Genomic DNA, 24,363 nt, shown 5'->3' with positions numbered 1-24,363 from the left:
GATTTTATGGTTGCTGGTCTCAATACAGCAACTGAACTGACATTCCCAATGTTGGAAATGCTGTTCAGTCTCAAATAATCCCATCCATATGCTGTCTATACCTCACACATCTGAAAACAGTTCACTTGCAGCAGACTTCCAGAGCCACAACCAATAAATAAGCTTCCTCTAGCCAAAACAAACTTAACTAAGTACCATTGTTAGAATTTTATGCAGGTTGGTTGATGTAATTGTTTTGAAAAGATTTTTATCTGACTTGTTAGGCAGATCAGTTGTCCTGAAAGTGATGCCTATGAAATTTGGCTTAGTGCACAGACACACACTTGATCCAGATACGTCCGAGCCAATGATTTTGTTCAGGTTTTTACACACCTGATCTGGTTGCCTGGAGTCTGATGTTCTACTGAGGACCTCTGACCTTCGGTATGTTTGTTCAGCTGGACCTGAGTTGAAATGCCACTAAATCGCGACTGTATTTCTAATCACTGCTTTATTATCAGGGCCTCTAGTATACGTTGTGTTGCCTAAAATAACCGAGCTATGATCTTGCTCACCAAGATATTGAAACTTTTTTGTGTTCCTTTTTTTATTGCAGCTTGGCTGTCCGGAAAAGCCTCATTCCTCCACAGCCAACAGAGACTACAAGCCCTCGACTAGATGGCACGATGCGAACTGCATCGGGATCCCCACGACCAGTTGGGTAAGTACTCTTTGGGTGTGCATTTTTTTGTTGTTCCTCAAGCTCTTGCATCTTGTACAGAAAATGTTGTAAATACTCACCAGGTCTGACAGTATCAGTGGAGAGAGAGAGAAACAGTTATTGTTTTATTTAGGTCATTGACAGCTTAGATTCTGCCAGAGCTGCTGAGTATTTGTAGCATAACTTAAAAATCTTCGCTGCAATGTTTGAGAGACAAGTATCTGAAGAATCCTATATCATAACAGGTCACCTCATAATAAGTACCCTGAGGATTCTCTGCATAGTCAAAATCCTTTAGCCTAAGAAAATCTCCTGGTTTGGTTACTGCTAGTGTTTTGCTTGTTCTTGGTAGATAATTCCGAGCTGGTCCCAGTCCCTGGATTCAGAAAAAAAGTCATTGTTTCCAATTGTCAGATGGCAGAGCAGGCTCGAGAGTCTGAATGGCTTACTGCTATTAATTCTTATGTTCCTATGATTGCTAGGCAGCATGCTCTTCTGAAAGGCATGTACATCTGCAGCTCTTCTGATTTGTGATGTAACCATGATTGAATAGTCCATTAGCATTCCTGGTCAAGACTTGGCAACAGGAAAGAGCATGAACCTTATAAATGACCCAATCCAAGTATCAAAACCTTCTTGATGATCCCGGAGGAGGGATTTTGTTTTTACACTGGTAACAGTCGACGTATTAGGTTTGTCCAGTTGGTCAAGACTTGGGTGGTTTTGACAGTTACCAATGTCTCCCGAGTTCAGCAAGGAGATCAAAGCTTTCAAAATCAGGTTAGAAACTGGTGAAAGGGAAAGATTGAATCGACAGAACAAAAAACTGAAAGAATTGCAGATGCTGAAAATCTGAACTGTTCTGAAAAAGGGTCACTGAACCTGAAATGTTAACTCTGATTTCTCTCCACAGATACTGCCAGACCTACTGAGATTTTCCAGCAATTTCTGTTTTTGATTAGAGTCGATACTTAATTATAGATTTTCTGCTGGTAACGCCTTGACTTTGAGGCAATGTTTAGGTAAAACCTGGAGCTATGATTGAAGTACTTCAGCACAATGTAGAGAAATGACTTAAGTGATAGACATGGTTAAACAGTCTGATTGAAGAAGCTGGTTTTATCTTGCTCAATTACCAGATCCTGAGGGGCTACCAAATGTGCAAATTAGGGGCAGGCACAGGCTGCAGGCACCTTGAGCTTGCTCCACCATTCAGTAAGGTTATAAGGCTTGACCATTTCTGTGTGTTTTCAATAGGATTTGTTGCCATATTCTAGTGAGAGGATTCACTACATAAAATGAGGTTAATGAATGTGGGGTATAAATTTCAATCCATAGAGTGCTGACTGAATGCAAGCAGATCTTGCACACCAATGTTTGACATGCAAGTAAGAGACTAGATCATCAGCATTCCTGATAAATAGAAAATAAATTAGCATTAATTTTACAACCTCAGAGCACATTTGAAGCACTTTACAGATAATTTAAGTCCTTGGAATGCCTTGGTAATGTAAGAAGTACAGCAGGAGAAAATGAGGACTGCAGATCAGAGCTGAAAATGTGTTGCTGGAAAAGCGCAGCAGGTCAGGCAGCATCCAAGGAGCAGGAGGATCGACGTTTCGGGCACAAGCCCTTCTGGAAGAGAGCTTCTTCTAGAAGGGCTTATGCCCGAAACGTCGATCCTCCTGGTCCTTGGATGCTGCCTGACCTGCTGCGCTTTTCCAGCAACACATTTTCACCTAAGAAGTACAGCAGCCAATTTGTGCACAGCAAGCTCCCACAACTAGCAATTTGGCCAGATGTTCTGGTTCAGTCATGTTGATTGAGGAATAAGTATTGGTTAGGACACTGGGCAAAACTCCTCTGGTTGTCTTTGACACTATGGGATGTTTTATGTCCCTCTTAAAGGGCATGTGGGGTCCTGGTTTATCCAAATGACTCCAAAACACTTGCTCAGTATTGCCCTGGTCTGTCAGCCTAGATTTATATGCTCAGGTTTTTGTAATGTGGGTTTAAATCCACATTCCTCTGACTCAGTGTTTCTCTGACCGTAAGTGCCATTAGTGACCCACTGTATCCTTCCTGGATGAGAGGCAGTTGATGTTCCTTTTGCAATGTTTTAACCTCATTCACTTGTTTTTTTCTGCACCTTTTCAGTTCCAAATCCAAACCAGAAATCCACGTTTCCATGACTGCGCCAGTGGCTGTTGCCATGGAGGCGGTCAGCAGCCAGAGTTTGGAGCAAATGCCTGTGCTGGGACAGCCAAATTCCCAGCAGCCTCAGCCTCCAATCCCAACCCTCATTGCAGCAGCAGCCCCTCATGCTCAACCGACTGCGTTGTCAACTGTTACAGCGGCTGTCTCAGCCACACCTTCAAGCTCAGTCTCCATGGCCACAGTGGTAGCTCCTCCGTCACAGCCGGTCGCCATTTCTGTTCCTGTCTCCATGAGCTCAGCATTACCAGATTCTAAAATCAAACAAGAGACTGAGCTTGTGGACTCTCTGCAGCCAGTGTCTGGTAAGTAAGTTGGTGGAAGGAGTTCTCCTCCTCGTGGGTAATGGTTCACGTTCAGTCAAATACTTGCTAGAAAAGGCATTTGAACAGTTGACGAGTGTGTTGAATTCTCTTCCTGTCTGACTATTTCATGCATTAATGCTTTTTATCTGGAGTATAGGTGGGTGGGGTGAGACACCTTAAAGTAGCTGAAAGGTCAGTATTCTGTGGTCTGCCAGGAAGCATCAAGGGTCAGGAAAGTGTCAAGAAAGGCTATGCTTCTTGTGAAAGTCTGGAGTTGTTTACGCTTGCCACTGATTTGTCTTTTCAGACTTGCAGAAGGACTCTTGAACACACAGATGCAATACTCTGCATCTGTTGAGGAAGAATTAGTGAATTATTAGACCTTGAGAAAGGAAGTGGTAGAGGAGAAGAGTGTATTGTGGTGCAGTTGAATTCCAATAGTCCATTTCTGCTGGCCATGCCATTGTGTGAAACTGTTGAATAAAGGACCGGTGTATTCCCATGGGAGTGAGCAGCCAGCTCCCCCATTTAAGCGAAAGGTTTCGCACTAGTGAATTTTTTGACATTTTAGAATGGGGTAGCCAGGACCCTCGGAAAGACTGCTTGGATTCTGTATTTTGTTTGCTTTTATTTGGCGTGTGGTAAATGCTCATATTGTTGTCTTTTTATTTTGGAGATATCTGTTCATCTTTCCTTTGTTTCCCTCTCTGTCCCTCACTGTTTCACCAATCTTCCTCCTCTATCTCTAATCCCAGTTACAGTCTCGTCCTCACAGCCCATGTCAGTGAGCTCGGCTGCTCTGACTCCAATGGTAAACAACCTTGGTCTTCCTGGTAATGAGCTGCTGCCTGGTGCATCCCCTCGGAAGAAACCCCGCAAACAGCAGCACGTCATCTCCACAGAAGAGAGTGAAATGATGGAAACAAACAGCACAGATGAAGAAAAGAACAGTAGTAGCAAGCCGATTCTCCTCAAAGCAGAGAAAAGGAAATCGCCTCCCAAAGAATATATAGGTAAAACAGTTCTATACCTGAAAGAGGAATGGGAAAGGGCTGGTGTCTGTAGCCAGAGAGAAATGGGGGAGGTGCAGATTGGGGCTGGTCTTTGTGCCCTGGAGTTGGGGGGTGGTGTTAGTGGGTCTGGTCTCTTTGCCCTGCCCTTGTGTTTGCATTCCTGACGATGAAGTTTGTCCTTGTTAATTTGGTTTGTTTTCACATCCATAAAAATAAACAGGCAAATGGTTTACTTGAAGGGTTATTCAAGTCACTTATTAAAGTTACACAGAGCCGTCAAAAGCTTTTTTTGGTCATAGCGTGTGATCCATTCACAGCTAAACTATAAAATCTCCTTGGTGGTTTTCCACTCCTGTGTGTTTGAGGACAGTTCAGTACTTAGGGTAGTAAATATCAGGGCCTGGTTATCAGCAGTGTGAAAGTTCAGTCGATCAAGGTGATTTGACACCTTATGATTCTTTGGTGCCTTCAGTTCTAGTGCAGCTTAATCTGTACACTACTGTGTGTCTAATTTCACCTTTGTGTCCACTGTATTGTCATATCAGGTGTGGAGTCTGTGACCCACCTGCTTTGGGAAGTTGGTGAGGAAGGTTTTCCAGGTATCGGGTTGCAGTATTGTTATCCACCCTTTTATAACCCCCTCACTCCAACTTGATCTTCTGTTGCAGATGAAGAGGGTGTGAGGTATGTTCCTGTTCGCCCTCGACCCCCAGTTACATTGCTTCGTCATTACAGGAACCCTTGGAAGGCAGCATACCATCATTTCCAGAGATACAGTGATGTGAAAGTCAAAGGTCAGTTTTATTTTGCATTTCTGTTGTGTCTGACTGAAGGAACCCATACGAATAGTGAATGTTTCCAAAAGGAAAGACATCCTGTTTGGAACAGAGTTCATCAAGCTGTTTAACATTGTTGTGTTCTAGTAACATATCTTAAAACAGGTCATTTCCTTAATGTACATGTACACAGCTGTATGTTTAGTCTGTATTTATCATATAATATGCCTGTTAAATAAAACTGTTTGCAATAGAAACTTTCTTTTAATAAAGGATTATTGGGCGTTAGCATTGCTGTCTAAACCAGCATTTATTAGTTGTCATGAATTGCCCAGAGGGCAGTTAAGAGTCCGGCACATTGTTGTAGGTCTGGAGTTACATATAGGGCGAATCAAGTAAGAATAGCAGATTTCCTTCCTTGACGGACATTAGTGAACTAAATGGATTTTTATGGCTATTAACAGTAACTACATGATCATTAGGCCATTTATTTCCAGATTTTTATTGTGTTCATATCCGTCATCTGCCATGCCAGCATTCGGACCCATATCCCAAAAGCATGAGCCCGGGTGTTGTGAATGCCATTAGCATTATGTCACTGCCTCCTCCAACTATTGGGCCCTACTAAATGCCAATTAGAACTTCATTATTGTATTGCGATGACCTTCTACTGCACTTAGTACTTATTACTTGACTCCACAGTTTTTTCAGTGTAAAGAGGGCTGGACACTAAATGCTGGTCTAGCCAGCAAAGCTCACATCCCATAATTGTTGTTAATTGATTTTGATGATTTTTTTATTTGAAGGATACTTATCAGTTGACATTTGACATTGAATGGTAGTAGCAAAATTTTAATGTCTAGTTGACAGGCTCTGAAACATCATGTGATCTATCAAACAGTAACCGTTCCACAAATCTTTGTATTCTGCATATGGCAAGAGCCATAAATCTTGGGTAAATATCCAGTTATTCAGGGTTTTAGTGATGCTGATAGCTGTAGGGAGAGCTGTCTGCCAGAATAAGTATTACCAAGGTATCTTGAAAATACGTCAGAACCACTAAAATAAGCCAACTTGGCTTAATATTTCATAACACATGATACACTTGCAGTGATGCAGCACCCTCAGGATTTCACTGGTCTGTCAGCTTGGATAAGCAGTCCTTATTTAAACACTCCGCCTTCTGCTTGAGAGCACCAAGTGAGCTAAACCCAAGGAGCATAACTGGCTATTACTTTCAAGTAATGTGTGTATCCTTTCAGGCAAAGTAAAATAATGCGGAAATGACCCACTTTCTTTCAAGTTTACTTTGTTTAGATCAGCTAAATTGGGGGGAGAAAAGACCAGGTCAGAAGTCTGCTTCCGTTTTAGATTTTACAGGATTTGAGGGGTGGAGACTGTTAGACATATCACTGTGGCAGAGTTTGGCTTTGAATCTAGCCTTAAATAATCTGGAAGATTTCACTTCCAATAGCGAAAACCAAAATAAGTTCAGGAAATCTGCCTTTCCTTCCAGTTTGACCTTGCTGTCTAGTAATCTTGACTGGTGCCTTTTCTCACCTGTCCTTTCTGTTTAATGGCAGAGGAGAAGAAGCCTACATTGCAGGAGATAGCCAATCAGAAAGGAATTGTCTGCAAGGCCCAGGGTTGGAAAGTGCATCTCTGCGCTGCACAACTCATGCAGCTGGTAAGTGAAGCCAGGGAGGGGAGGTGTAGTTTGCGAGAGGGCGGTGGAAATCACGGTAGTGGGTAGTCTTTTGTGAGACAGTCACATACAATCGGCAATATCAGCTCTTTTCTTCAAAAGCCTTGGCTGCATTTTGTCACAGAAATACCAGCAGTGGTGTTCACCCACTGACCGATGAAGCAGAAATTGGGACTGTGTGAACATGTCCTGCAGGTCACCCTTGCCTACCAGAAAATGCCAAAATGGATATTTCAAAACTGCCTCAGGTTTGCAGAAAATTGTTTATTTCCAGGTGAGCAATGAAAATGTCCTGTTTCAACTCGGTCCTTTCAAAACAAAAATAAATGAAGTGTTCTGAAACTTTATAGATAACTGTCCAACTTGAAAGTAATTTGCGCTAGCTTTACCACTTATGGTTTAATTAACTTGATATTTATTCAGTTCAGGACTTTTTGTTTGGGTTGGCTTGTGCGTAGGAGCAGCCTGAAATCACTGTGACTAGAAGGGATGGCATTTCTGGGTCTTTCATTTCAAGTTGGAAATCTAGCTTCCAATGTATTGCAGCAGTACTTGCTGTGTATCAGTTCCAAGGAGAAAAGTTGCATTTTATAATGGTCCTTCTGGTGTCAATTGGTCACCTAGCAATTGAGGTGTTTAAGGAGATGGATTCGGGTTATGTGGTTACCAGATACTCTCTCATTTGCAGTATATCAGCCTCTTGCATCACTATTTTATAACAAAGGATCCATTGTGTTGTGACTTAGCTAAATCTAAACTTTCCAATGATGCTTTACAGAATTGTTTTTACATTTAATTGTCAACAGTGATCTTTTGTTACCGATCACCAACTGTAATGCTGCAAGATACATTGTGCACCATTATTTTTGTGCAGCTCTTGTGATGCTCTGTTCAGGCTGATCCTGCAAGTAATCAGTAACCACAAAAGCTAGTGACTGATAGTTGCAAGTTTGACCACAAACCAACTTATGGATATGTTTGATAGATGTTTTCTTTCCAAAACTCTCTTGTAACTCTCAAAAGGCCATTGGTATTTTTGATTGACAGTTTCAGCCTTTATATATGGCTATTTGCAATTCAGAATAACAGGCACCTTCTTTGATTTCAAATTCTGTCAGTTGTATGAATGTGGCTTCCTCAGTTACTGCTACTGATGTGAAGCTGCTATTAGTATTTCAGTGGTTCCGAAGTGGTGCCACTGCTAAATATATTACATTGCCATGAAAGCTGTTATCTTTTTATGTAGGCAACATTCATCTGTATAAATAAAGAGTCAGCACATACTCTACTTAAAGCATTTTTGGTTGTTTCGCTCCAGTATCTTATACATATATTGGTAACAGTGAAATTCCTCGTGTCCAAAAACAGCTATTAATTCATCAAACCTGTGTGATAGTCGGACGTGATAAAAACTTCAGAAGTCAGGCTATGCCATCCTCTAATCTTCTATGACCTTGCACTTGTGCTGTCAGTACTCTCCCATAAGTGCTACAGAGTTGAGAACAAGCTCTCACTCCCTTTCCCAGGGCTAGTGTTGCCTAGTCACAGCTTTGAATGACTCTTTTTGACTGCTGAAACTTGGAATTACTCTGGTTTCCATTCGGCTGCCTTGGGCGTACAACCATGTTATGATCAGGGTATTTCCAACAATGACTTCTCTTCCAATTCTATTGCCTCTAGAACTGAACACACACTGACCCCAGCTAAATTACTATCTTACACAGTTGAATGTAGCTACTTTTGTACTCGATACCCCTATTAATAAAGTCTAAGATACTGTATGCATTAATTGCTTCCTCAATTTGACTTGCCTTGTTTGATTTATGCACATGTACGTACTCAATCCTTTGGGTTCTGTATCTCCTTTAGAATTGTACTATTTATAATGCCTTTATGTTCCTAGATTTTGAAATGTGCCCTGTACACATCCAGTGCTAGTTAGTTCTTGCTATCCTCTCCCAAAAACATTCACTAGAGTCATAGAGATGTACAGCACGGAAACAGACCTTTCAGTCCCACTTGTCCTTGCCGACCAGATATCCCAACCCAATCTGGTCCCACCTGACAGTACCTGGCCCCACCTGATAGTGCCTGGCCCATACCATGGTGACCAAGGAAGTGGACGAGGGTAAAGCAGTAGATGTGGTGTATATGGATTTTAGCAAGGCATTCGATAAGGTACCCCACGGCAGGCTAATGCAAAAACTACGGAGGTATGGCATTGAGGGTGCATTAGAGGTTTGGATTAGGAATTGGCTGGCTGGAAGAAGACAGAGGGTAGTAGTTGATGGTATAGGTTCATCTTGGAGTGCAGTTACTAGCAGTGTTCCACATGGATCTGTTTTGGGACCATTGCTGTTTGTCATTTTTATAAATGACCTGGAGGAGGGGCTTGAAGGCTGGGTGAGCAAGTTTGCGGATGACACGAAAGTCGGTGGAGTGGTGGACAGCGAAGAAGGATGTGGCAGGTTATAGCACGATATAGATAAGTTGCAGAGCTGGGCAGTAAGGTGGCAAATGGAATTCAATGTAGCTAAGTGTGAAGTCATTTACTTTGGTAGGAGTAACAAGAATATGGATTACTGGGCTAATGGTAGACTACTTGGTAGTGTGGATGAGCAGAGGGATCTTGGTGTCCATGTACACAGATCTTTGAAAGTTGCCACCCAGGTAAATAGTGCTGTGAAGAAGGCATATGGTGTACTGGGCTTTATTGGTAGAGGAATTGAGTTCCGGAGTCCTGAGGTCATGTTGCAGTTGTATAAGACTCTGGTGCGGCCACATCTGGAGTATTGTGTGCAGTTTTGGTCGCCATACTATAGGAAGGATGTGGAGGCACTGGAACGGGTGCAGAGGAGGTTTACCAGGATGTTGCCTGGCATGGTAGGAAGATCGTATGAGGAAAGGCTGAGGCACTTAGGACTTTTCTCATTGGAGAAAAGAAGGTTTAGGAGAGATTTGATAGAGGTGTACAAGATGATTACGGGTTTAGATAGGGTTGACAGTGAGAACCTTTTTCCGCGTATGGAGTCAGCTGTTACTAGGGGACACAGCTTCAAATTAAGGGGTGGTAGGGAGAGGACAGATGTAGGGGTTGATTTTTTACTCAGCGGGTTGAGAGTTCATGGAATGCCCTGCCAGTAGCAGTGGTGGACTCTCCCTCTTTATGGGCATTTAAACGGGCATTGGACAAGCATATGGAGGTTATTGGGCTAGTGTAGGTTAGGTAGGCTTCGGTTGGCGCAACATCGAGGGCTGAAGGGCCTGTACTGTGCTGTATTTTTCTATGTTCTATCCCTCCAAACCCTTCCTATTCATATACGCATCCAAATGCCTTTTAAATGTTGCAGTTGTACCAGCCTCCACCACATCCTCTGGCAGCTCATTCCATACACGCACCACTGTCTGTGTGAAAATGTTGCCCCTTACATCTCTTTTATATCTTTCACCCTAAACCTATGCCCTCTAGTTCTGGACCCAGGGAAAGGACCTTGTCTATTTACCTTATCCATTCTCCTCCTGATTTTATAAACCTCTATAAGGTCACCTCTCAGCATCCGACGCTCCAGGGAAAACAGCCCCAGTCTGTCCAGCCTCTCCCTATAGCTCAAATCCTCCAACCCTGGCAACGTCCTTGTAAATCTTTTCTGAACCCTGTCAAGTTCCACAGCAACTTTCCGATAGGAAGGAGACCAGAATTGCACGCAATATTCCAACAATGGCCTAACCGATGCCCTGTACAGCTGCAACATGACCTTCCAACTCCTGTACTCAATACTCTGACCAATAAAGGAAAGCATACCAAATGCCGCCTTCACTATCCTATCGACCTGTGACTCTACTTTCAAGGTCTTTTTGTTCAGCGACACTCCTCAGGACCTCGCCATTAAGTGTACAAGTCCTGCTAAGATTTGCTTTTCCCAAAATGCAGCACCTCGCATTTATCTAAATTAAACTCCATCTGCCACTTCTCAGCCCATTGGCCCATCTGATCAAGATCCCGTTGTAATCTGAGGTAACCTTCGCTCACCACTACACCTCCAGTTTTGTGTCATCTGCACACTTACTAACTATACCTCTTAACCTGTCATCCAAATCATTTATATAAATGACAAAAAGTAGTGGACCCAGCACCGATCCTTGTGGCACTCCACTGGTCACAGACCTCCAATCTGAAAAACAACCCTCCACCACCACCCTCTGTCTTCTACCTTTGAGCCAGTTCTGTATCCAACTGGCTAGTTCTCCCTGTATTCCATGAGATCTAACCTTGCTAATCAGTCTCCCATGGGGAGCCTTGTCAAATGCTTTATTGAAGTCCATATAGATCACATCTACTGTTCTGCCCTCATCAATCCTCTTTGTTACTTCTTCAAAAAACTCAGTCAAGTTTGGAAGACATGATTTCCCATGCACAAAGCCATGTTGACGATCCCTAATCAGTCCTTGCCTTTCCAAATACATGTACATCCTGTCCCTCAGGATTCCCTCCAACAACTTGCCCACTACCGACGTCAGGCTCACCAGTCTATAGTTCCCCAGCTTGTCCTTACCACCCTTCTTAGACAGTGGCACCACATTAGCATAGTTGAAAGAAATGCACTGTGTTTACCTGGTGAGCTTCAGGCACATGCTCCAGGTGTGATATTGATGTATCACAGTGCCATACAGTAACATATTCACCCACTTGGCTGTTCAGTAGTGGCAACACATGACAAGCATTGTGCCAATAGAAATGTAAAAAGGCAAGACAAGGCTGAGATCCTGTACACATCCAAGAAAGTGCCAAGTGAGCACTAAATACTAGGCAGGGGTCAGAGCTTTGGTGAAAGATCCAGAAGGGACGAGAGAATTATTTTTAAAATGACTTGTCAAAATTTGAAAGATTGTACTTGGAAAGATGATGAGCTCTGATTGCACATTACTTTTTAAAATTGAAGGCTTATGGAAGAAAGAAAAATGATGTGGGCCTAATGACTACTGTACTTTTGAAAAGCCACCACAGGCCCACTTGCATACTGCAAGTTGAAGATGCTAATTAGGCTCAAACAGCGTCCTCTGTGACTGCAACTGTGATACATAATTTCCTCAATCTCTCTGCAATCTTTGACCTGGTTGACCACAGCATTGTCCTCCAAAATTGTTACCGGTTCAGTTGCATTATCATGTATTCATGTCATGGCCAAGGCATTTCCAGCAGCATCATCTCTTCCCAGCCTGGTATTTTTCATTTTTTTATATTATCAACTTCCTCTTTGCCATCTACATCCTATTCCTATTGGAGTCAGATTCCACTTGTATGGTTTTAACAGCCAGTTTTACCTATTCACCAGCTCTTCAGTGTATTGCAGTCTAACACGAGTCTTGGTTTTCTTTCATTATAGGGTCATAAGGTCAACAGCCTAGAAGCAGGCCCTTTGGCCCACCGTGTCTATGTTGACCAACAAGAACAAACTACTTTATCCCATTTAACTGCACTTGGTCCACAGCCTATTGTACCCTGGCATTTTAAGTGCTTGTCCAGATGATTCTTAAATGTTGCAAGAGTATCTCAGGCGGTACATTCCATATTTCCACCATTCTCTGGGTGTAACTATCTTTCCTCCGATTCCCTCTGAACCACCTACTCCTCACCTTAATCTTTTGCCTTCTGGTGATAAGAACATCTGCAATGGGAAAGAGGTTCTCATGATCTACCGTATCTATGTTTAATAATTTTATCCTCCCACAATCCAAAGATGTGTAGGTCAGGTGATTTGGCCATGCTAAATTGTCCCATAGTGTTAGGTGTGTTAGTCAGGGGTAAATATAGGGTAGGGGAAAGGGTTTGGGTGGGTTTCTCTTCAGTGGGGTGGTGTGGACTTGTTGGGCCGAAGGGCCTGTATCCACACTCTAGAGAATCTAATCCAATCTAATCAGATCCCCACCGACCCCCTCCTCAGCCTTGTTAGTTCTAAGGTAAACTAACTCTGCCTATCCAATCTCTCCTTATGACTAAGACTTTCCAACCAGGTTCATCTTGATGAATCTCTTCTGCACCCTCTCCAGTGCATTCATGTCCTTCTGATAGTGTGGCAATCAGAATTATGCACAGTATTCCATCTGTGGCCTTACCAATGTTTTATAAAGCTGTAACAAGACTTCTTGCTCCTCTGTTGTACATCCTGGCTAATGAAGGCAAGTATTCATATACATTCTTCACTATCCTATCTGCTTTGGCTGACACCTTCAGAGATCTATGGACTTGTACATCCCTAGCAACCTACAACTCCTATGTAAATCCTTCCCTTATTAGACCTCCCAAAATGCATTGCCTCTCACTTAAATCGGGAAGACTCAAGTCATTGGTTACAGCCCATTTCCATAAACATATCTAGCCCCCTTCGTAGCCACTGTCCGGTGTAACCTTTTTGTAACCTCTCCAAACTACTAAATCTCAAGTTGAGCTTCCAAATCCATTTTCACACCTTTAACGTCTGCCTACATCCACAATGTAATATTGTTCATCCACATTTCAGTCTGTCCCTGAAATCTATGTCCTTGACTTTGTCACCTCCAGACTTGAGTCCCCCTCCCATCCATGCCCATAAATCTTCAGTTTATCTGGTCCAGTCTGACAGCACTTGACTGTGCTCCCATCAATTCTCCATTTCTCTAAGTCTTCCCTCATCTGAATCCATCCTTCCTTTGGGCCACCATTGATTTGATTTATTGCTATCACATGTGTTGAGGTATAGTGAAAAGGGTTGTCTCACGTGTTTTACAGGCAGATTGTATTGTACAAGTGTATCAGAGTAACAGTGCAGGATACAATGTTACACCTGCCAATAAGATAGAGTGAGACCAGCATTAATGTTAGAGGTCCATTCAAAAATCTGGTAACAGCGGGGAAGAAACTGTTCTTGAGCCTGTTTGAACATCTATACAAACATTTGTATCTTTTGCCTGACACAAGAAGGTGGAAGAGCTTATAACTGGTGTGGGAGAGGTCTTGATTATGTTGGTTGCTTTCCCGAGGTAGCAGGATGTATAGGTGGAGTCAGTGGATGGGAGGTTGGTTTCCTTGATGGTCCGGGCTGTGTTCACTACACACTGTAGTATCTTTCAATCCTTGGGCAGGGCAGTTGCCACACCCCTCTGTGGTCCATCCAAATTCTGTGGTGCATTTATAAAAAATTGTAAGAGTTTTTATGGCCTCTTACTTCCAACTGTCTAGTCTCCACACTCCAGAATTCCTCTCTTAAATCCCTCTGAACATCTGTCTCCCTCTCCTTCTTTCAAATTGACTGATGCAAGCTGACCTTTTGAACAGCCAAGGCAAAGGAAGGTATTTTGTCTAATTGTACTCTTTAATGTCCCATGGGATGTTTTCCTACATTTCCGAAAGGGCCGGACAGGATGTTTAATAAGAACCCATGATTTTGGGGGAAGTATATGAGCATGGACAGAGGATTGGCTAACTATTAGAAGATGGGTGGGATCAGGGGGGCATTATTTTTTTACAGTACAGGTCCTTCAGCTGAGCACTTCTCCTAATCTAAGATCACCCTAACCTACACACCTCTCAATTTATTGCTGTCCATGTGTTTGTCCAGCAGTCACTTAAATGTCCCTAATGTCTCTGACTCTACCACCACCGCTGGCAGTGCATTCCACAGTAAAGAACCTACCTCTGACATCTCCCCTATACCTTCCTCCAATCACCTTAAAATTATGACCCCCCATGACTGCTATTTCTGCCCTGGGGAAAAGTCTCTGGCTATCTACTCTATCTACACCTCTCCTTACCTTGTACACTTCTATCAAGTCACCTTTCTTCTTCCTCCTCCTCTTCAGTGTGAAAAGCCCAAGCTCGCTCAACTTTGCTTCATAAGACAAGCTCTCTGATCCAGGCTACATCCTGGTAAATCTCCTCTGCACCCTCTCTAAAGCATCTACATCCTTCCTATAATGAGGCGACCAGAACTGGACACAATATTCCAAGTGTGGGCAAACCAGGGCTTTATAGAGTTGCAGCAAAACCTTGTGGGTCTTAAACTCAGTCCCCCTATTAATGAAAGCAAAAACACCATACGCCTTCTTAACAACCCTGGCAACTTTGTGGGATCTATGTACGTGGACCCCAAGATCCTGCTGTTCCTCCCCACTGCCACGAATCTTGTCTTTAACCCTATATTCAGCATTCAAACTAGACCTTCGAAAATGAATCACTTCATACTTTTCCAGGTTGACCTCCACCTGCCACTTCTCAGCCCAGCTCTGCATCCTGTCACTGTCTTATTGTAGCCTGCAGCAGTCCTAGACACTATCCACAACACCACCGTCCTTTGAGTCATTGGTAAACTCACTAACCTACCCTTCCACTTCTTCATCCAAGTCATTTATAAAAACTACAAAGAGCAGAGGCCCAAGGACAGATCCCTGCAGGACACCATTGGTCACCGACCTCCAGGTGAATACTTTCCATCCACTAGCACTCACTGTCTTCTTTCAGCCAGCCAATTCTGTATCCAGGCAGCCAAATGTCCCTGTAACCCATACCTCCTAACCTTCTGAATGAGCCTACCATGGGGAACCTTACTGAAATCCATATACCCCACATCCACTGCTCGACCTTCGTCAACATGTCTCATCACATCCTCAAAGAACATAATAAGCCTTGTGAGGCATGACCTGCCCCTCTCAAAGCCAGCAGACTATCTTTAATCAAACTATTTTTTTTCCCAAATAGTCATAAATCTTATCTCTCAGAATCCTTTCCAGTACCTTGCTTACCACAGGTGTAAGACTGACTGGTCTGCAGTTCCCAGGGATTTCCCGGTTCCCTTTCTTGAACAGAGGAACGACATTCAACTCCCTCCAATTATCCGGTCCTACTCCTATGGAAAGTGAGGATGCAAAGATCATCGCAGAGGTGCAGCAATCTCATCCCTCGCTTCCCATAGTAACCTTGGCTATATCTGGTCTGGCCCTGGGGATTTATCAATCTTGATGCTTCCTGGAATTTCCAGCACATCCACTTTGTTAATATCAATCTGTTCAAGCCTATTAACCTGGTCGACAGTGTAGTTACTATCAACACTCTCTAGTGAATCCTGAAACAAAAAACTCATTTAGGGCCTTCCATACCTCCTCAGACTCCAGGCAAACGTTCCCTCCCTATAACCCTGATCGACCCTACCTTCTCTCTGATCATTCTCTTATTCCTCATGTAAGTGTAGAACACCTTTTGGGTTTTCCCTAATCCATCCCAACAAGGCTTTCTCGTGCCCCCTCCTAGCTCTCTTCATTTTTCAGTTCTTTCCTAGTTACCCTGTAATCCTCGAAAGCTGTGCCAGATCCTTGCTTCCTCAACCTTAAGTAAGCTTCCTTTTTCCTCTTGACAAGAAGCTCCTCTTCTTTTGTCATCCAAGTCTCCTTCACCTTATCATTCCTTGCCTGTCTCAGTGGGACAAAGTTATTCAACACTCGCAATAAGTGCTACTTGAATAGACTCCATATTTCTCTTGTGCATTTCCCACAGAAAAATTATTCCCAATCTATACTCCTCAGCTTCTGTCAAATAGCAATATAATTTCATCTCCCCCAATTAAACATCATCCCATAGTGTCTGTTCCTATCCCTCTCCATGGCTATGGTAAAGGTGAGGCAGTTGTGGCACTGTCACTGAGAGGTCTGACCTTTGGCCTGGCTCGTTGCCTAGCACCAAATCCAATATGGCCTCCCTCCCTCCCTCCCTCTATAAAACCCTGGTTAGGCCTTACTTGAGTGCAGTGCGACAGGGATCAGTGGCAGAGTCTCAATTACTTACAATAATTTCCTCATCCAAGTTATTAACATATAATGTGGTATCAGCAAGTATGTAGATAACACACAAATGGGTAGGAAGGCTATAGGTGAGGATGACGCAGGCTGTAGATGGTTATAGACAGGCTAAATGAGTCGGCAAAAACACAGTAAATGTAAGAAAGGAAAATATGAGGTTCTGCTTTTCATGAAGATTAGAGGAGCTGATTATTATTTAAATGGGGAGGGGGTGGCCGAAGACTACCAAATGCTGTAGCACTGCAGGATATTAGGGCCCACATGTAGGAAACAAAATGCAAGTATCCATGTTCGGTGAGTAATAGTGAGGGCAAATTGAATGTTGCACCTTATTTCAAAGGTAATGGGAATCTTACTAAAATTAGACAAGGCACCAGATCACAGCTGGAAAATTGAACAGTTTTGGCTCTCTTACCTATGGATAGATATATTGGCATTAGAGGCAGTCCAGAGAAGGTTCACGAGGTTGATGCCAGGCATGGGAGGATTTTCTTAAGAGGTGAGGTTGAGTAGACTGACCCTGTACATATTAGAGTTCAGATGTATGAGAGGTGACCTTTTTTTGAAACATGCAAGATTTCTGTGGTCCTTGACAGGGTTGATTCCCTTTGTGGAAGAGTCTAGGACCAGAGGGCATACACTCAAAGAAGAAGTCACCCATTTAGGGGGAATGAAGAATTTTTTTTTAACAGTAGTAAATGTGGAATTCTTTAATGCAGAGGGCTGTTGAGGCTGGGTCGTTAAGTGCTGAGATGGACAGATTCTTGATCAGTAAGGGAATCTTCCTGTTTGGGGTTATGGAAATAAGGGCTATGCTGTATGACTCTCACTCTTTGGCTGAAAAGTGGAGTTGAGGATTATCAGATCAGCCGTGATCTCAATGGGCCATGCAGCCTGCTTCTGCTCCTACATCTTAGGGTTCCTTTGAGAGTGGTATATAACTGTCAAGGTGCATATTTGAAGAATGGACTCTTAGGTTAAGATACTCCAAAGTAGCTTCAAGTTAACAATGCTTTGTGGGGAAAATATTGAAGAGGAAAACCAACTCTTAATGTTTATTAGCTGAATATCATGTTATCCAAGGATTTACTCTAATTAATTGGAAAAATGTTCAATTTTGGACTTCTCCTTATGTCTCTTTTTATTTGTTTCCTTAAATACTGACTGGCACAGACGAGTTTGGAACATGATGTGTACAGCCGCTTGGCTTCATTACAAGAAGGACTGATTCCAAAGAAGAAGGCGGCTGCAGATGATGACATGCATCGAATCAATGAGCTGATCCAGGTATGTGGATGTTTCATATCAGCTGCTTGTTCAGTAGCCTGGAAACTCCACAAAGACACCACCTCTGGATTGTTAACATCAGCAGGCTAAATACAGGCCTACGTTAGACTTCTTTAAGAAAGTCTGGTTTCTTTTCAGAAAGTGTTCTGAGAGTGCGTCAAAACCCATATCAATTTCCATCTCTGAGGAAAGGGGCACAGCTGCAAGGTCCTCTCTAAGCCACTCACCATCCTGACATGGAAATGTATCACCAACCTTTCACTCTCGCTGGGTGAAAGACATAGTTTTACAGCATGGAAACAGACCCTTTGGTCCAACCAGACAATGTTCATAAACTGAATTAGTCCCACCTGCCTGCACTTGGGCCACATCCCTTCAAACCTTTCCTGTTCATGTACTTATCCAAATGTCTTTTAAATTAAAATTGTAATCATACCTACATCCACCACTTTCTCTGGCAGTTTATTCCACTCTCAAACCACTGTGTGAAAAGAGTTGCTCTTCATGTTCTTTTTAAATCTTTCTCCTGTCATCTTAAAAATATTTCTTCTAGTTTTGAACTTCCCTACCTGAGGGAAAAGGCCCTTGTCATTCACCTTATCCATACCCCTCATGATTTTATAAATCTTAATAAGGCTACCCTTCAACCTGCTATGCTCCAGTGAAAAAGGTCCCAGTCTTTCCAGTCTATTTTCGTATCTCAAACCCTCCATTCTCAGCAACATGCTGGTAATTTTGTTCTGAGCCCTCTCCAAGTTAACACTATCCTTCCTATAACAGGAGACCAGAACTGCACTCAATACTCCAGGAAAGGCCTCAACAACATTCTGTACAACTTCAACACAACGTCCCAACTGCTATACCCCAAAGGTCTGAGCAATGAAGGAAAGTGTGCCAAATGCCGCCTTAACCACCCTGTCTATATGCGATGCAAATTTCAAAGAATTACCTTCCTGAGCCCCTAAGTCTCTGTTCTGCAAGACTATCCCAGGACCCTTACATTAATTGTATAAGTCCGGACCTTGTTTGTATTATCAAAGTGCAATGCCTCTCATTTATCCAAAGTAAACTTCATCTGCCACTCCTCAGCCCATTGTCCCAATTGATCAAGATCTCTTCATAATCTTAGGCACTTCTTCACTGTCCACAACACCACCAATTTTGGTGTCATCTGCAAACTTACTAACTATGCCTCCTATATGCTCCTATATAAATGACAAACAAAAGGAACTCCCTTCTCCAGCAGCAGTGTGGCTGTACCCAAACCACATGGATTGCAGTGGTTCAAAACGGCAGCTTACTGTCACCACCTCCAGGCAGATAGGGTTGGGGAACAAATGCTGTCCCAGGCAACGACACCCACATTACACAAATGAATTAAAACAAGTGTGGGATGGAGGAGGTACAAACAAATGATTGATCCTCATCAGTCTGTGTGTGCTGTTAACAAATACATTACACAGCAGTGCCGAATGAGATGAAGCAAGGAAATCAGCAAGTCCATAAGTTTTGGAGCTTGTTGGAAATGAGTTGGAATAGGATTCTGCAATGGTAGCTTGCTGTCCAGGCATGAATAGGATATACAAGAACCTGGATGGGATCTTTTAACACCAGAACTATCTATATCTGTGTTCCAGCATTATTTATGAACTTCAGAATACGTGGAATATTGTAAGTAACTGAGGAATGCTGTAAGGGGTGTCAGTTCAGGTTTACAATAAAACTGGCAATAAATAGTTGATGTCAATAAAGGTAGTCAGGAAGCTGCTGGTCTGCTATGGAGGCTGAAAGTGACCCCAACAGATTCACGAATGTCCTTTAGGAAAGGAAGCCTGTTGTTTTGCACATTCTAATCAGTCTCTGGATTTGGTTGATTCTTGCCTGATCTCTGGGAATGTCAGGTGGAGGTTGGTGAGGCCTCTTCTGGAGTGCTGTCTGCTGTTCTGGTCACCTTGTTATAGGAAGGTTATCATTAAACTGGAGAGAGGTCAGAAACAATTACCAGGATGTTCTTTGGAATGAAGGGTTTGAGGGATTTTTGTTTTCACTGGAGTGTTGGAGGTTGAGGGCTGATGCTATTGAGGTTTATAAAATCATGAGGGTCACAGATATGTGAATGGCAAGGATCTTTTCCCAAGGATGGGCAAATTCAAAATTAGGGGGCATATTTTTTAATGTGAGGAAAAAGTTTTAAGAAAGGACATGAGGGGCCAACTTTTTTTTAGTACAGTTATTTGTGTGTGGAATGAACTGCCAGCGAAAGTGGTGGATGCAGGTACAGTAACAATGTTTAAAAGACATTTGGATAAGTACACGAATAGGAAAGGTTTGGAGGGATAAGGGCCAAGCGTAGGCAGGTGGGACTAGTTTAGTTTGGGATTCTGATCACTGTGGACCAGTTGGACCGAAGGGTCTGTTTCCATGCTTTATGACTCTATGACCTAGTGAACCACTTGGATGAATTAAGCCACCACTTGAGGCAGCACCTTTAAAGGGGTTGTTCAGAATGGGAAATAAATGTTGGGTAGCTAAATCAAGAAGTCCTCCGAATGAAGAATGAAATGGATAGGCTGTGCCATGTAGCTGGCTATATAGAATGGCCCAGGATAAGAAATTAGCTTGGTTGATGGAGAAAGTATGTATTATTTCCAATGGGTTCAAGGTAAATGATAAATGTCGTGGCCTTGCATCTGGACTGAGTAAACTGAGAGGCCTCAAACTGGACAACGTGAAATATAGCAGATCTTAATCCCTTTCTTAAACAAAGGTCAATGGAATGTATTTATCTGTTTTCACCCTTCTTTCCTAACACACACCATTAGCACAAGGTATTCGATAATTTTCACCAGTGTTGCATCGGATATTTACTTGTGCTGTTAAATTTTGTACGTAATGGGTTTTATTTATGATGTTACTCTGCTGTTCTTGATGTGGGTATTTATTTCTTAACATCTGTCAAACTACTTTTGTATTCACAGGGAAACATGCAACGCTGCAAACTGGTTATTGACCAGATCACCGAGGCCAAAGATACCATGATGAAGGTTCTGGATCATAAGGATAGAGTTCTGAAGCTCCTCAACAAAAATGGCACAGTCAAAAAAGTGTCTAAATTGAAGAGGAAAGAAAAGTCCTAAAACATCAAGTTGGATAGTATCTGTTTTAAAGCCACTGTATAGATGTTTAGTTTGGTATCTAAATAAAGCCGAGATTTGCAGGTGATGCATAGGTTCTACAGAACATGAACAATGCTGCAGTGTGTCCAGGGGTCATAGCAGAAGAAGCACTCACCTTCCCAAAAGCGCTTCCATTGTTGGTCAGACAGTGATAGATTGATTTGTAAGCCCCCATTCCCCTTTTAAAATCATGAATACCTACAAAAAGGTTTTGATTTTGACCCAGTTTGAAACCTTTGATACCAAGGAAATATCCTCTGAGTTAAAAGACCAGGGCTTCTTCCTCCTGTGCTTTTTTTTAGCCTTTGCTAACTGTTTCGAAACAATAAATTCACATTAACCTACAGTTTTTTCCTGTTAACTTTGTATCTCTGGGGTGTGAATTTTGTACTAATGGATTATCCATTCCTCCGAATTAGCAACAGTTCATTACTTCTGTTGGTTTACAGAGCAAGAGAGGATGCTAATTCACTCATCTCGATTGGTGACCTTGGTCAGTTGCTGGAGTTAAGAGGGCTGGCTGTGGAGCAGATGTGAAGAATGATTCGTTCCAACACCTGCAGTTAGTGAGCATGCAAGTGCAATGTAGGTGCCAGAGGAAGAAGTCCCCCAGTCAGAGTTTGTGTTCTCTTCTACAGGTAGAAGAGGTTTGTATCTTAGGGTTGCTTTCATGGTTGTCCTTTGTGCTTGTTGAATGGGACTCTCAGTCCTGAAAGTTCAGTGGTCTTCTGTGACGACTGGGAGTGACTCAAACTACTGTTTTCTCAATGAGAAAAAGAAAATCCCCTATAATTTCCATTGCTTTAATTTAGGGGAGAAAAGGGTGTTTGCGAATCAAACCCATCTGCTGGTGGGCCCCTCACTGTATTGAGAGTTTGGTGTGACTCTTGACAGGATATACAACAGAATTGTAAATCTGTTACAAAGAATAGCTTTATGCTTTTGGTCTGCAGAGGAAGTCAGTTCTCTTGCTATCTCACCAGGCTGGTTGGAACTGAGTGCTGCATTGTTTCAGCTGAGTTCTCAGTTTCTCACCAGATTCCTATGCTGGTGAAGTACAGAGTCTTACCATGTGATGGTCTTTCTAACAGAACTTTTAAAAAAAAGTAGAATAACTGAGATTTTTTAAAAACAAAAATGAAAGCTCGCACATTTCTCATTAGACTTGGCAACATTTCTTCCTTCCCCACACACCGCTTGCCTCTTAGCACAGACTCGATGTGTTTGGTGTTTGACCAGTAGTGTTTGTAACTCAGAAGGTTCAGTAGGTAAAGCCTGGACTACTGCTATTGTGAGGTGATTTTGTGTGAAATGTTTGTAGTTTGTGTTGCAGTTTCTTGTACATATACACTTGGAGATCATTAATAAACAGTACAAGCTTTTATACCAATCATGCAAATCTGTCTGAAAAATCTGATGCTCTGTGAATTGTATAGTTTTTCAATGTGTATCTGTCTATTTGTATTTTCCAAAGCTCGTACCATGTCAGAATAGCGGCCATGTTACCTGTCTTGTTGGGTTTTTGAATCTCCCTAGCTTACTGATTTGGTCACAGTTATTGAATTTGGGGAAGGTATTTGGCCTGGTAACTAACTGAAAAGTAAGTTTGGGCTAAAGTCAGTTTTTCTCTGTCTGAGGCCCATGACCATTTTGATGCTAATGATTTTGTGAGATGATCAGTGTCAGCTGGTTCCTCAATTCTTTGCCTGCAATCTGTGCAGTTTTCCCAAGGTTTGCATTTAGATTCTTGGAGCTGTGATCAGTGCTCAAGTGCTTTTGATCACTGCACTTGGCTTGCTCCCCGAAAATGTGGTTAATTGTACTATACTGAGGCAGGTCTCTGAGACATAATTGCCTATGCACACGGAGAGTCTTTGGGTGGAGTACTGTTAGGGCTGACTAACTATATTTCAGAAAAACCAATAACTTCCTTGATGTCCAGTTTCATTACTGCCCCCTTGCAATTTTTTTCCAATTCACACTTTTTCCATCCCAAAAACACTCCTCAAAAGCAAGTGTTGTATCTTTTCCAATATCTCTCTCCTTCAAGGTGTATTTTTAATATCATTTTTACTTTATAGCAATAAAGGTCAAAGCTATGACTTTGAACTTCACAGTTTAAATATTTATTTCCTTTTGTATCACTTCAGCTCCTAAAGGGTGTATTTTGTCTCTTTCAGTGCTACTTTTACAATTTGACTTCATTTTTCCCAGTGGGCTACATTGTCAGTACATTGAGATTTTTGCCTTACTGGGAGATGACCCCTAACCCCAATGATATTTCCATCCTTCAGGGATACTGCATGTAAGATGTAAGACTGAAGCTGGAAACTTCTTGCAGCCACCAAATTTAGCAAGTGTGAGGATGGTAATTTGTCACAGAGAGAAAGGAGACACCGCTAGTCTGTTGGGAGGCTTAGTGAGGGGTGAAATTCTCAATGTTGCCAAGGGATCAGGGTGCTGATTATACTTAGCATGTTAGCACAGCCCCCTTTGACTTTCAAACACTCCACAAGCTCCAGCATTTGATCAAAGCAGTGACTAACGTCTCGCTATCTGAATCCAATATGCATTTGACTGTCATCCAATTCGCTAGTGAGAAATGTGTACGGTGGTGGGAATACTTTGCAAATTTCCACTTCTGATTTACCCTTACCTAGGATGCTTGAAGTACAACTGCAAAAGGATAGAAAATCTTCCTGTGCTATAAATAATTGTCTTAGTTAGAGCAGTATCCATGTGCTGGAGGAATAAGGCTGCCTTTGATCTGGTCGTGACACAATATTAGTACATGATATCAAAAGCCATGTAACTATCAGTTCTCCACTTTGTCTTACACCCCTCTTTTTAAAAAAAAGCTGCAGGGGAAGACAATGTGGCTCTGCCATTCAATCTACTTAACACAACTGCTCCTTTAACTCCACATTCCTGCCTGATCCACAGACCTGAGATTTGTTGATGCCTGAAGGTTGACTGATTTCAGTTTTGAATCTACGCCACCTGGGCACCTGCAACTCTCTGCAGTTGAGAATTCCAAAGATTCACAATCCCAAGTGAATAAATTTCTCTTCAACTCAGTTCTAAACAGTTGGTCCCTGATCCTGAGAGCGTGGCCCTCCAGCCAGAGGAAATATCATCTATCTTGTCAAACCCTCTAAGAATTTCATATTTCAATGAGATTCTAAATTCCAGAGAATATGGATTGATACTACTATATTTTTCCTTCTCACAGGAGTTAATTTAGTGAAACACTTGTACCCCCTTTTAAGACCAATACCCTTCCTTGGGTATGGTCACCAAAACCGTGTACAGCATTCCAGGTGTGATCTCTTTAAAGTGCTGTGTAATCAAATACTACTTTA

At 42.4% G+C, this 24,363-nt stretch overlaps 1 protein-coding gene across 4 annotated transcripts in view; it reads left to right on the top strand.

Annotated features, from left to right (window-relative positions):
• The window catches only part of LOC140479141 (histone deacetylase complex subunit SAP130-like), a 58,112-nt gene extending 35,721 nt beyond the window's left edge, over positions 1-22,391 (top strand). For all 4 annotated transcript variants that reach the window (XM_072573096.1, XM_072573097.1, XM_072573098.1 and 1 more), the window contains exons 15-21: positions 596-700; positions 2,858-3,219; positions 3,975-4,232; positions 4,901-5,026; positions 6,592-6,695; positions 17,712-17,825; positions 20,804-22,391. In XM_072573096.1, coding sequence (XP_072429197.1) covers positions 596-700; positions 2,858-3,219; positions 3,975-4,232; positions 4,901-5,026; positions 6,592-6,695; positions 17,712-17,825; positions 20,804-20,962 — 1,228 coding nt within the window. In that variant the 3' untranslated portion in view covers positions 20,963-22,391. The remainder of the gene's footprint in view (positions 1-595; positions 701-2,857; positions 3,220-3,974; positions 4,233-4,900; positions 5,027-6,591; positions 6,696-17,711; positions 17,826-20,803) is intronic.
• Positions 22,392-24,363: the final 1,972 nt, after the last annotated feature.

This window comes from Chiloscyllium punctatum, chromosome 6 (genome assembly GCF_047496795.1).
Source record: "Chiloscyllium punctatum isolate Juve2018m chromosome 6, sChiPun1.3, whole genome shotgun sequence".
NCBI classification, from domain to species: domain Eukaryota; kingdom Metazoa; phylum Chordata; class Chondrichthyes; order Orectolobiformes; family Hemiscylliidae; genus Chiloscyllium; species Chiloscyllium punctatum.
The sequence above is the reverse complement of the archived record's forward strand: the minus strand, read 5'-3'. Positions and strand labels throughout refer to the sequence as shown.